The sequence below is a fragment of the Papilio xuthus genome, unplaced genomic scaffold (assembly GCF_000836235.2).
Source record: "Papilio xuthus unplaced genomic scaffold, Pxut_1.1 DF829129.1, whole genome shotgun sequence".
Classification (NCBI taxonomy): Eukaryota; Metazoa; Arthropoda; class Insecta; order Lepidoptera; family Papilionidae; genus Papilio; species Papilio xuthus.
Genome location: NW_013529520.1, coordinates 716,591 through 731,498, shown reverse-complemented (window position 1 = coordinate 731,498; position 14,908 = coordinate 716,591). Strand labels below are relative to the sequence as shown.

General features: G+C 33.9%; 2 protein-coding genes across 2 annotated transcripts in view; one reads left to right on the top strand and one right to left on the bottom strand.

Moving 5' to 3' along the window:
• Positions 1 to 12,849, top strand: part of LOC106120849 (pre-mRNA-processing factor 17) — a 21,787-nt gene extending 8,938 nt beyond the window's left edge. The window contains exon 11 of the mRNA XM_013316317.1: positions 12,647 to 12,849. Coding sequence (XP_013171771.1) covers positions 12,647 to 12,824 — 178 coding nt within the window. The 3' untranslated portion in view covers positions 12,825 to 12,849. The remainder of the gene's footprint in view (positions 1 to 12,646) is intronic.
• On the bottom strand, positions 12,842 to 14,596 carry Alas (5-aminolevulinate synthase). Its single transcript, NM_001312407.1, is given in 1 exon segment — positions 12,842 to 14,596. A coding segment is annotated over 1 exon segment (1,524 nt). The 5' UTR covers positions 14,504 to 14,596; the 3' UTR covers positions 12,842 to 12,979.
• Positions 14,597 to 14,908: the final 312 nt, after the last annotated feature.

Below are 14,908 nucleotides of genomic sequence, written 5' to 3'. Positions count from 1 at the left end.
GGGGTCAAGTTTTTGTGACGTAGTCTTTAGTTGTTCTTTTTCATGATACATTATTAACACGACTTTCTTTTATATAGATATCATCTTCAATAACGTATTGTTTAATATAAGAACTATGCATATAAAGGACACTTAGATATTTTACTACTTATAGATAAATATTGTTGAATAAAATCATATCGGACATTACATCCTGGATGTGAACATTTTAAATATCCGTTTTTTACAATAGTGTAATTGACAACGTTTTGTCTTTTTTTGTTATACATTTGTTTTAAATAAGGATGGAACATTTCTATATTACATTAATTCTAAACAATTTAATATTTTCCTTATCTTCGTTATTTTAATATTATCAAGATTTTAGTAGGTATATACTTGTCAGCATTACATAAGCAAAAATCAAGTTGATGTCTCATGTCTTCAAATGTAGTCAGTCATGATTACTGTCTAAAATTATAGACAGATTACTTACTAGATAATATAGGATAGATTTATACAGGACAATGTAAATTTTCCACTCAAGATCAACGATATTGATAAATAAGAGTTAACTGAACGTTTGGATCATCGTATTTGTAAAAGATACGAAGTGGTCGCGGTGTTAATATCACGTGAGAGTAATGTTTGAACTATATTGCGCGTGCGCATTATTGTTTGCGATTAAACTTTTATTTGACACCATTGTTCCTCTGCACGTGACTTGACTGACAACTGTCAGTGTGACAGGTGACTATTGTTATATAGTTTGGAAATGTAATAATATTTAATTTTAGTATTGAATCCAAGTCTAATAGTTATTTCATTTTAGCGTTCAAAACTTATATCATTATTGATTTTTACTAAATTAATTTGATTGATGTATGGATGGATGTTTGTTTGAAGGTATCTCCAGAACGGCTGCATGGTTTTCGATGACATTTGGCGTACATATAGAACATAGTCTGGAATACATAGTCTACTTATTAAGTTATTTTTTTATGCTGCGCGGTCGGAGTCGAGGGCGACAGCTAGTAACGTTATAATATGATTTAAATATAACAAATAAACATTAAGTTAAATGAAAGTGTGACAGACAATAATATAAAATGAGGATATTTGTCAAAACATACGCTCGTTCCGGTCTTCTCGGATGTTTTATAAATTTCCATTACGACAACACACTTAGTTTACAACGTAATCTTGACTTTGTACTTGACGATTGTGTGAAAGAAAATCATAGTCCAAAAGTATTCATTATTAACCCGATTCAAAGAAGAACCGTGTAATGAAGAAAGGATTGAGATTGACTTTAAAGGGTACAAAGTAGAGAAAGGTCGAAGAAAGTAATAATAATAATAAGACATTTATACACATTTATACAAGTAATAATAATAATATTAATCGGTAAATGGACTGATAGCGAAGAGCTTCGACCAACATCTCAAGAAGCTCTCGCTAAACAGTTGGATTAAGAGCCCGATACAAAAGGCAGTTATCCTAGAAACCGCGCGCATCGTGAGAAGGTTCCTGTCTCTGCAGCCCTGACCACTGGTTGTTTGAGTCATGGGATTCCGCAGCCGGTGGTGTTCTCTTTTTAATATAATATGTTTTGTATATATTTTTTTTTATATGAAATGTATTATATTAGAAATGTATATAAATAAATAAGTGGTATAAAAAATATTAATAATAATAAGTAGGGAGGATATGTGATACTAGATTGTGAAGGTCGCTAGTGATGATTATAATAGTAGTACATATTGTGACAACCCTACAAAGATAAAATAACAGAGAGTTTCCTTGACTATAATCTGTCTGTCTGTCTTCTCCGTACGTTTTAACTTTCTTAAAGATATGCATTAAATTTATTTATAAAGCAGAATCCGCGAAGTTTAAGTTACCAGCTGGTAGTTTGTAGTAACTTGTTTGTCGTTTATAAATTTTGTAAAACTTTCCAATTATTAAGTAACAATCGTAGTTTATATAATAATGATCCACAATATTATTGGATATTTTACTTCTTACTATTATAATATTATAAATGTGAATGTTTGGATGGATGTTTGTTTGAAGTTATCGCTGGGACGGCTGTATCGATCTCGCTGAAATTTGACATAGATGTAGAACATAGTGTGGAAGAACACATAGGCTATTAATTGTGTTTTTATTTAATTTCGCGCGGACAGAGTCTCGGACAACAGCTGGTAAATACATAAATGCAGTTTATGTGCTATTGTATAATAGAATTTTTATGTAGCATTATCGAGAAAGATAATTTTTTTTGTGGTTGGAAATCCCTAAATATATCAAGGAAACGACTTGTTATTAGCAATCATTGAGTCAAGTTCTTTTACCATAATTTATTTCTAAGTGTTTCGTGTAGGTAGTAACTTGTTCTCTGCTTCTTGTGATAGTATATATTTGTTCAAAGCGCTTAAAAATTTCGTTCATTTTACGTGTATCACATAAGACCTTGCATCAGTTCTTTTGTCCGCCAACGACCTTAATAATTATCATGTGCAGTAAGTCTTATCCGGAAGATTTAATGCATTAAAGTTTTAAATTATTCGCTTAAGTACAAAAACAACTAATTTATTGTGTTTACTATTGTTATAAGCTACATCTTAAAGACAAATAAAAAACCATATAAATGTTAAAGAAATTGTCTTAGTTATTATATAATAAGATGTTAGTCTCTATATTTAATTAAAGTTGATTTTATTAATCCAATATTTCACTTCCTGCATTAAATTTTGCAGACTCTCTATCCCTAAAAAGATACTTTTCAGTAAGTATTCAAAAGATTTTTTTCTTATAAGAATCAATATCGCCAACTTGATCCAATCGCTTGAACGTTCTCGTGTATAGTAGTAACCAAACTTTATAGTGGTTTGCAATTTCATACGCACATTCGAAACGCTGTGTACTATACAATTTTTAGTCTCTGTGCCTCGGGATATAGAGGTATGAGGGAGAGGAGTAATAATAATAATAGGCCATTCCTATAGGGCTAGACAAAGTACATTAGTTTCGAAGCGATTCCATAGCGATGTTCAAAAATTAAAATTCGTTACGGAACCACTTCGAAGCGCAAGCACTTTGAATTGCCCTGCTGCACTCGCTTTTCTCGACTAGTTGTGATCTTATCCAACACTCACTTGTAAACATGCATTTGCAATTAACTACGAGCGGTATTAAAGTTTGAATCTTATAATAGTTATGACACAAGCCGTGCATCACGTGCGGGCCAGGTCGCGACTTTCTCTCTGTGTGCGACCTCGTCGCTTACAATCCATGTTCTTGGCTCGTACGTTATTATGAATTAGGTCATAAATAAGGCAGGTATTAATATATGCACCTAATAAGGTTATTCTGACATTTGAGGTCATTTAATGGTTAAATCATAACACTATGATGACACAAAGGCTGTCAATAAGTTAAGAAAAAAGTTACTTGTAATGTTTCATTTCTTCTAAAAACTTTTAGTATATTTATTAAGGTGAACAAAGACATAAAATATCGGCAATGAAGTTAAAGGAAACAAGCCTTAATTAGATCCTGTTTTTTTGATAAGCTTAAAGTGTATTTAGCGCAAATAAACCCCAAAAGAAACTGGGTTATCAAACATCGTTAAACAACTCGTGTAACCTTTCTTATAAGGTTGGTTAGGAAGGACCTTGGCCGGCCGGGAAATAAATCCTTCCTTTAAACAAATAATTTGATACTTTACTTTTTACTTTACATTTTTTTTATAAGCGGCCACCTGAAATCGCTGAAATAGCGAAGTGACCGTTGCCCATAGACATACGCAATTGCATATGCGTTGCCTACCTTTAATCGACGGAGGAGAGGATGCACAGAAAGAAAATATTTTCCCTTTCCATGCATCCTTTCATCCGGAAAGTCCACTTCCACTTCCCATCCTGTCCTTGTAAGAAAAAGGGTGGGAAGAGAAAGAGGACTAATTTTGGCCTCCGGGACGCACACTCATTAGACGAAACGCGAAATTGCTTCCACTTCACGCCTGTCATACATGCATATAGTAACAATAAAGTTAGGTTGCCAACCGTCTTTCTTAAATAGTATACGTTAATATTAAAATAGGTTGGCAACCCTATATCTATTACGTCTTGTCGATGCTTACCTTGGAAACTAGGTTACTGAAGGTCCAACGGAAATAATTTTAATTAAAACAAATTATCCAAACGTTATGTATTATTATTTTCCAAACAATAACAAGTTGTTGATTAAATTTACATAACGTAATTGGATTAGGTTTCGCTTGGATATGGAACGAATTTTAATAAATATCGATTTAACGGATGCAAGTTTCTAAATATTTAATTTTGATGGGTGGAACATGTACAAAAACATATGATTATCTTAATTCTTAGTAATAAAAGCGAATGTTTAGATGGATGGATGTTTGTTTGAAGGTATCTCCAGAACGGCTCAATGGATAGACATAGAACAGTCTGGAAGAACACATAGGATTCTAATTAAGTTTTGTTTACATCCGCGCGGACGAAGTCGCGGGCGGCAGTAAGTGTGAATATAAATCACAGAATAACTGTTTAAATCCAGTTTTTACCGGTTTACGATATCAAAGCAGTTTTTAATATACAGTTTTTAATGTAATTGCATTCGACACCTTGACCTCTGAACTCGAGTTTGACGCAAAGTATTTGCATATGTATGTGTGCACTTGTTTATAATTAAAGCTACTATCGATTTACGATATAAATAATAAAAAATGGGTGCTATTCATAGCTACTAAAATGATTATTTACAGTTCTGAATTCGTTTCATCATCAGCTCACTATACGTCCCCACCGAGGGGCTTGAAGCCTACCTTCAGTTTAGGGTGATCAGGCCATAATCAATCACGCAGGCCAAGTGCGGTTCGATTCATAGATAAATTATATTTTTTTAACTCTTTATTTTAGTAAATAAAATATAACGAATGAAACTTAAATGATAATTTACTTACTATCTTACTAATATTATAAATGCGAATGTTTAGATGGATGGATGGATGTTTAAAGATATCTCCAGCACGTCTAAATGGATCGCTGGACGCTGAAATTTGACATAAATGTAAACATAGTCTGGAAGAACGCATAGGCTACTAATTAATTCCGTGCGGACGGAGTCGCGGTCGACAGCTAGTCTACAATATTTTTTAGTACTATGTAACAATGTATTTACATATTTTCTCAAACATCGAAGTCTTTATATTTATTTGAAAATAGCAACGTTGTAGTAAACATAATATTTTATGAATATCTTTATATGACTACGGCAATATAAATGTAAATTGTACGACTACACAACAATATATACTGGTTTATTATAATCGAAAAGTTCTAGAACTTTCTTTACCTAAAGTACTTATTCTACTGTACATTTTGTTATAAAATTGAAATTAAATAAATAGTATATACAATGCTCGTCTCTGCACCATTTCCAACACTTCCTGAGATTAAAATGGTTGAAAAAAATGTATTTCTACATATGTTTCGCCAGTGGAAACTCAAACACGGTTTCCAATCACGGAATGGTTCTAAGTACCGTATACCCGCTGTTATGCATGTACAGTAGGACAGTAACGCTCAAAATTAGCACTTACATACAACTGGTATAATGTAAAAACTAAATGACGCCAGTGAGCCAACACAGTTCATCAAGGCCAGCCCTCCTGTGTTACTGTACTGGCATAATGTAAACTGAGAATTTTGCAATACTTAACTATGGCTTTCCATTGCTGCGACACTTATATTAATACATGTTGTCTTTCTCTATTTCAAAGAGGATGTAAAAGATGATATTTGTCAATACATGTTTCACTGCAATGGAAACCTACAGTAAAATAAAAACACTATTGAAGATTCAGTATATTTTATTCTACGTATGAAACAAAGATTTGTCCATGGTCTTCGTATGACAGGATATCCTAATTGGGAACCCTTACAATGGCTGTCAGTCGACAGTCATGATACATATATGGCACTGATAGTTGTAACTATCTCAGATAGGGAAGGCGTGATATAAATATCTTCTTAGAGACCTTGCACACTAGACATTTTAATTCGCCCGATAATTTGATCGTGAGGTGAGGTGTCAATATTCCATCGATTATATCCTCATACTGATCAAACTGTCGAGCGATTAAAAGTCTAGTGTGCGGGAGCTCTTAATTTAATGTTCAAAACAAATGAATAATAATAAAACATGAACATAATTTAAGTTTTTCTCAAACACTTTATCTTATAAAAAGGAGTTAGAAAATGCAATATTTGCTTCTTACTAATATTATAAATGCGAATGTTTAGATTGATGGATGTTTAGAAGGTATCTTCAAAACGGCACAACGGATCTGGATGTTATTTGGTATAGATGTAGAGCAAAGTCTGGAATACAACGTAGGTTACAAATTAAGTTTCTAGTTTGGCGACGGCTAATAATAAAGAATGAATAAAAATTGTAAACTGAAGTTATTAAAACGTCACTATAGCAACACTTATTTTGTAATTTAAATAATATTTTGTTTTATCTAATCGTTATATGTTATGATATTAAAACACGTTTTTCAATGCATTTATATTACAAGAATAAATATATTTTTTTAATTATATCAACAAGGATGTGATAATTCGCAATCAGCAGTGCATTCAACCTAGGTCACTTGCAATCAACATTAGTAACTATAAACAAGGTATATTTACAAAAATTGAGATTAACATGACCCTGTGTCAGCCTTCATATCATTTAAATGGATGCATTGGCTCCGAAATTAAAATTATGAATAGTTTTATCACTTCACAGGCTATCTGAAATGCCTATAGTTGCTAACACTGGCACGATTTTCTTGATGCGAAGAAATATTATAATTTTATAGTCTTATTGTGAGTCTATAACTTACAAAGTGATTCCTTAAGCTTAAACAGTGGTAGAGTCCGCAGCAGCATGCTAAACAAATGACCCGCTGGACAGATGCAACCACGGCCATATACAAGACGGGCGTAAAGTTGAGCGTTAATTTAACGTACGGTCTGGCGAGTGTGAGTGGCCACTTTTAATCTTCTTTTCCTTCCCGTCCTTTCCTATTAAAAAATAATTTAAAAAAGATTCAAAAGATGTCTTTGATATATATTTGAATTCGCGACAGTAAAATATATAATCTGTTAAATAATAATTTGTCTTTAATACTTTCTCACGTGCTGTAATCACGTGTAGCTTGTGGCTGGCAACATAATGATTTTAAGTCACCACAGCAACGTGATATTGACTGGATCTCTGCCAAAATATTACAAGGTGATTGCAACGAATATGGGCCACATCGCATATCGAATAATAAACTTTTAATATGTCTGATTAATTGATACTTAAAAATTTTAAATGCAATGGACTACGACAACATCAAGCCGTATTTTGTACCAAGTAAATGATTTCTTGTAAAATAAAATATCGATTAACTTAATAAGTAATATTCCATCATTGTGGTCTCATAACTATACATCGTAACTCACTGCATTTATAAATCTATATCCGGTTTTATTATTTTATTACAATTTAATAATATGTATTGCAATAGTCATAGAAAATGCATTAAAAAAAATCAAAACGTCTGGCACAAATTGTTGGCTCGACTTTTTTAGTACTGTAGAAGTTCAAGGTGAGTTACAAAGAGAGGGAGCATGCAATGTCGTGACGTCGGTACTTCCATGACGTAATTTCTTACTTACTTAACATAACAATTTCTTTTAAGGACCGCGCGGTTTTTTATTTACCGTATTATTTTATTTAAAGTATAAAAAGCTAGTTTAATTTAGTTAAGAAATTCTAAATATGATTATAAGTTTTCAATACTGTTTGCTCCAAATTGCCGAATGCCAAGATATCATTTGATTTGTCGTCACATGTTTAGCTGGGGCCAAAGATAATGTTGATATTGGCCAATATTTATCTCGCAGATCTTAAACGCTTTTATCATGAGCAATAAAATCATATCGTAAATTTATAAATGTTTTCATTCAAAGCGAATCAATGGCAAGGGTTAATCAGCTCTCAGGCTTTACCTAGATCTCTAATTATAGTTTTTAAATTAGACTGAAGACATGCTTATATTAGTATTTATGATCTTTGGAAAAACTTCCCTTGGCAACTCCCATCAACAAAATATCGATTCGTATCTATAACAAAACTCAGCATAAGATTTGGAACACAAAACCTTTAAAGCAAATTTAAATGTAATTTGAAAATCAAATACAATGAACGATTGACCGTATTTCCTTTGCATAAATCCTTGGCAAATTTCAATCGTAAGAATAGTGTGTTTTTATTCATGTATACCGAATCATGCATATAGAAGTTCGCCTATTTTTTTCTAACATAAAATTTAAAGCGACTTATCTGTAAAACATTAACAAATCTACTTGGATATTAATATATTCAGTGGAACAAATGCTATATTTTCTTTTTGTTTTAATGCATTTTTTTCTTTTTATACAAATACATTTGTCCACATAAAATAATTTGTTTCCGTATTCTTAAACGAATTCAATGCAAAAACAGAATAGATATTGAAAAAAACAAAAATTTGTTGTCTATGGGCAGCCGTAATTTCTCGTCTTTCTGTCAAAATGTTTAAACAATCTCTATTATATTCCCGTGAGTTTCCACTGACGAAACATATTGTAGAAGGTGTGATATTTTATTACCCTGTATGTCAGAATTGAACGACACATTCCAATGATTTGTTATCATAAATTACCTAATATGATTGCATTTGAAAGTGTTTACATCAAATATTTTATTGCCAATGTGTAATGATTTCGTGTTTATATCACAATACAATATTGTCTTTAAAGATTCTTGTTAGTTCGTGATTTTTTACGTAAACGCTAGATATCCAGATTATAACTAGCAATATAAAAGCCTCGTGTATTATTTTTCTTAAAAATTTTTAATCTTTGACCTCTGTTATTTATGAAAAAATATTAAATTAATGATAAAAATCATACGACTTTATGTTCTCTTGACCGCAATTAAGTCTGCCGATAGCCTAAAGGTTACTTAAAATACAAATATTAACCTTATTTAAACTGGTGCATGTAAAATAATTAAACCCACTGCAATAGTAAAAAATAAAACTGACAAATATAATTTAAACAATTGAAGTAACCTCTTAAACCTATGATATAAAATAAAATTAAAAAAAAAATAATTAAATATATATGTGATTTATTAAAATGTTGCTTATTCCTGCCTTATAAATAAAATACTGGCAGCTTTGAAGCTGTTCTATCTTTGGTGATTTAATGGAGCGTCTCTGTTTTGAATTAATTATATAATTTTAATTTTATTCCAATATCTGACTTGGGAAATAAATTAGGAACACAGTATCCAATGTATTTTAGCCATGGTCGAGCTATTTTTGACAAATTGGAAGAGCGTTTGCGGTATGTCATTATTGGCGACGTATCCTCAATATTAATAAAGTTGCGCTTCGGTTCAACTTGAAATGTTGCATGTATGTAACAGCTTAATTCCATCGCTTTACAGATGTAACATATAGGTAGCTGGGTACTACCTCGATACCATACTGACCTATTCAACCTTTGCTACTCGCCTTTTCTTCTATTTAACGTAATTTATATTAACGGAGCATATTTTAATCAATAGTTAAAGCAACAGTGTAAAAGTATAACATTTGTATTCATTTGGTATTTCAAAATATTTAAGGCTTTGGTTTCAGAAGCACATCAAAAAGGATCTCGATTCTCGTACGAAGTTTGTAAATTCGAAGTGACCGATATTTGGCGCGTTCACCTTGCGACGTTGCCTTTCTTGTTCCAAACAAATTTAAACCGTAGCAGTAGGTTATTGGGTCTTAAATTGTTTACTCTCACAATATATTAAATCAAACCAGTATTGTTTTCTTATACTGAATATTGGTCACAATATAACAATAGAGATAGTGTAAAGTAAATTGTTTCGTTATTATTTAACATAACGTGTCTATTATGACCAATTTTTGTAACGTCGTAAGCTTTCTCTAATTATCGTTATCTCATTTTTTTCAAAAGAAATGAAAGGGATGACAGTCTTATTCGCACAAGTGAAAATTTACGTGTAAGAAAAAAAACAACATTCTCCATGATAGTCAAATAATCGAGTAGCGTTCAAGGTTAAACATCGATTAACGCGCGGTTCACTTTGAAATGTTGCAAGGTAATCTGCATACCAAAGTTCCAAACAAAATGTTTATTTGAATTTTGAGCTTGACCACATCATCCTTTATCCCTCAACTTTTTAATTACAGCTACAGGAACACTGGCATATAAAGAAAACATCGATATGTGTTTAAAATCAAGCAATCTGCACTAAACCAGCGTTGTTTAATATTTAGTTCTCCCAAACTTATGGCATAACACGTCAGTAACTTGTAGTTTTTGTCTCTGTTCATATGATGAGATCAATGGACATCAGATTTTCATTAGAATATATATTTTGTATATCCTATAAAGATAATTGTCGTACTTATCATATCTCGTTTGTATTATCTGTGTTGAATTGCGAATTATCGATAAGACATTTTTTTTAACTTTATTTTCGGACAACAGAAACCCATAAATACATCCACAAGCCATACTATGTGACGGTTATGGTACGATCTTTATTTATGCATCTTTTGTCTATTAATACTGATATTAATCCATCAGAGATTGTCGTACAAAATGAGTTTCTAAAAAAATTTCTAGAAATCTATTTGTAATCTAGAGGGTCAAAGTGTAAATTGCGTATTTTATATTTGAAGGGCGATAGTGGCTCGTGAAAGTACTACCAAGTAAAAGAATATTTTTGTGTTGCCACCTTGAAAAAAACGCGTTTTGTATAATAAAATCCCGACCAATACATGATCGTGATTATAATTGTAATAGTATTATTAACATTAAATTGCAATGTATCTAATACTTATATTTATCAGATACTGACGTTTTCACTGAGACAACACAAATACAAAAACATAATCATCCTTTATTCTGACAAAACGGTGATAACATTTTATACGGATGTTTGACATATATTTTTTTTTATTTCATAAGGTGACAAAAGAGCGAGCTGCCACCTGAAATAGCGAAGTGAACGTTGACCATAGACATACGCAATTGCATATGCGTTGCCTACCTTTAATCGACGGAGGAGAGGATGCACATAAAGAAAATATATCCTCTCATCCGGAAAAACCACTTCCACTCCTTTCCTTATAAGAAAAATGGTGGGAAGGGAAAGAGGACTAAATTAGGCCTCCGGGACGCACACTCTTCAGACGAAACGCGGAATTGCTTCCACTTCACGCCTGACTTCTGTGTGGTCGTGGTATGTCACCGGGCGAGCATATTAAAGCGGGCTCTACCACTGTTAAAATATTCTTGTCTCACTTTTTTTTTAATTGAATGAGCAGTTTGACAAGATGTCTTTGTAAATGTTTTGACAGTGGAAACGGAAAAGTACAACGGTTATAATCCTACTAATGTTTAGATGGATGGATGGATCTTTGTTATTAGATATCTCTAGAAGAACTAAACAGATCTCAGCGAAATTTGGCATAGATGTAGAACATAATCTGGAAGAACATACACATAGGCTACTTATTAAGTTTTTTTATTTTAGTTAAGAGCGGAGGAAGACGCGCGCGACAGCTTGCAATATGCAACTCGCAATTAGCGGTGACAAAACCGGTTTAATACGTTTATTAGTTTTATGGTACTTGAATGTAATAGTTTCTAAATAACGTAAATCACTCATCAATTTCCAGCAAAAACAAAATAACATAGCTAGAATTAGAAATATCTAAAATGAATTTCCACTGCCGAAACACGTGTATAAAACATATTGTCATACCTCATCTTACTAATAAATACGAATGTTTGAATGGATGAATGTTTACTTGTTTGTATCTCCATAAAGACTGCATTGATGTTATTGAAATTTGGCATAGATTTAGAACATAGCCTGGAAGAACACATAGGCTATTAAGTTTTTTTTTTATTCCTGGTGAATGGATTCGCGGTCTAATTATGAAAATATACAACATTTATTCAGGTAGATGTTTCCGCAGTGGAAACTTACGGTATCATAATAAAATGAAAAATTACAGCACAAGCCCTTCGGGTATTTAGTACAGGTTAGAAATCTATAAAATATATATAATCATCTTGTTTGTTTATGTGAATTATAATTTATTTGTAAAAATTACAGTGTATTTCGATGTTATTACGTGTAATGTTTACGAGAACGTCCGCAAACGCGGTTCCTCGATGTAATTACGCTAGTTTTATAAGAACCTGTTCTTGTGTTGTGGTTTGTTGATACATAACGCATTTAAATAATATCGTTACTGTAAAGAAAGTATATTTAGTTTTAGATAGTAAAGATCCATGAACCTCATACGCGGCGAACAGGGTTGGCAATTAAATATAAAAACTGGTTTTTATTTTTGATGTCTTTTTCATGGTCATGTCATTTTCATTTTACATAGTTGATTTTGAATCAACACTAATCTAAGGCAAATTCATCATTAAAAGGATGATTAACTAAAAGGGGATTCCTTGATAATTTATTTTTCAAGTATTTTTTCTAATTTTAATGTTGTCGTCAGCTACCTGGTGTCGGGTGACGCGGACGGCAAATGCTACGTGTGGGACTGGAAGACGACAAAGTTGTACAAGAAGTGGAAGGCGCACGACGGCGTGTGCATCTCCTCGCTGTGGCACCCGCACGAGCCCAGCAAGCTGCTCACCGCAGGCTGGGATGGACTCATCAAGTATTGGGACTAAATAAAACATAACATTAAGTACAACACTTAACTTTTTTATTTCCTCTACCAGAAAACCACAAACCGTTAATAGAACAATAGAAATAAACTATACAACATACAACATATTTCTTGTCATTTTTGTCTCGTGATTAGCAAAAGCTAGAAGTAAACAATTTAGGCAACCTGCATCGGGAATTTAAGTAGTTCATCTTGCATGATGTCAGCTTTGTACTCCATGCTGCACTCTCGGCAGGCCCCGTTGACCATAAACTGGTCGAAACTTATGTTGTTTTCGTGGAATGATTCTATTAAGGCAGTAACCAGGCTGTCCACCATTTCTGGGGTGTGGTAGGGGCCCGGAGCGAAACGCAGACGTTCCTCGCCTCGAGCGACGGTGGGATAATTTATAGCTTGCACGTAATGTCCCCTCTTCATGAGAGATTCCGCCACCAGTGCCACTTTGTCCGCACCCTTAATGGGAACAGGCACTATGTGGCTCACTGATGGCAATTGAGGCAGACCAGCAACAAGCAATGATAGTTTAAAGTAACGAACAATGGCCTGGTGTTTAGATCTCAAGCTCCTTCCTTCTTCACTGGCGAGGAGTCTAATGGCAGCCAATGATCCTGCCAGCACAGGAGGTGGTAGAGCCGTTGTAAAGATAAATCCTGGCGCCAGTGATCTTACTGTGTCTATGAGTAATGTTGACCCTGCTATATATCCTCCAACATTACCATAAGCTTTCCCCAATGTCCCAGATACAATGTCTATTAAATGTTGGACCCCTCTCTCTTCTCCGATCCCAGCCCCACTCTTTCCATACAGCCCTACCGCATGGACTTCATCTACAAATGTCAATGCTCCATACTCGTGTGCTATGTTACACATTTCCTCCAGAGGACAAATAGCTCCACTCATTGAGTGTACAGTTTCAAAAACCACCAGTTTCGGTACACCTGCAGGTGATTTTGATAATAATTCTCGAAGGTGATTTGGGTCATTATGCCTAAAGATATGTTTGGGTGCTCGACTGTTCCTTATTCCCTGGATCATTGAAGCATGATTCCCAGCATCGGAGTAAACTATGCAATCAGGTAGTATCTTAGCCAGTGTAGACAGAGTTGCATCATTGGCTACAAAACATGAACTAAATATTAGAGCCGCGGGTTTGTTATGTAGTTTAGCAATTTCACCTTCTAGTTTTTCAGTCATTTGCGAGTTACCAGCGATGTTACGAGTACCTCCTGCTCCAGTACCATAGGATTTGATGGCAGCAATGGCAGCATCTTGGACTATAGGATGACGCGACGCGCCAAGGTAGTCGTTGGCGCACCAGACGGTCACACGGCGGTTCTCTTGGCCCTCGAGAGCTTGCGGGTAGACTCCATCGGCAGCTAACCGCGATACCTTTCTAAATATGCGGTAGGAGTAATCCTTTTTCTTGGCACTTATTTGATCATTGAAAAATTTTTCATACTTGTACGGCTTGATTGGCTCGACGATGTCCTCCGACATCTCCTTCGGCGCCTCGGATATAATCGAATTCTGTTGAATGAACGGACACTTCGTCTCGTCTTGGCCCAGAGTGCGGAAAGTGCGAGAAATCATTGGGCAGTAATTACCATACTGCTTCATCAGCGAGGACCCATAATTCCTCACGAAGGCTTGGTTGAACGATCCCAAAAACGGACAGGGCATTTTATGTAATCAATGACACACACTTGCGACACGAAAATTATTTTCAAGACGATGATTTTGTCTAACGTTGGCTCGCACTGTAGCCGAACGTCACGCAGGCGTTGAGATCAACTGGAGGTTTTTTACACCGCACCTTTCATTTATAAAGACCGTGTCGTCACGACTCCAATAAGATAAAGAATTGTTTTGTACTACACTTCATTCATTACACGTATAATTTATTTTGATTTGAATCCAACTAGATTGTTGCCATAATGTAAGGAAGATTTTGACAAAATAAAAATGACACCGAGGTTTTGAGGGTTCAATTGATTAAAAACATAAAAAAAATTCCATCTATATTAGGTATTGCAAGTTATTACTAGCTTACAACACTGAATTAACTTGGAATAGTTATTATAAAGG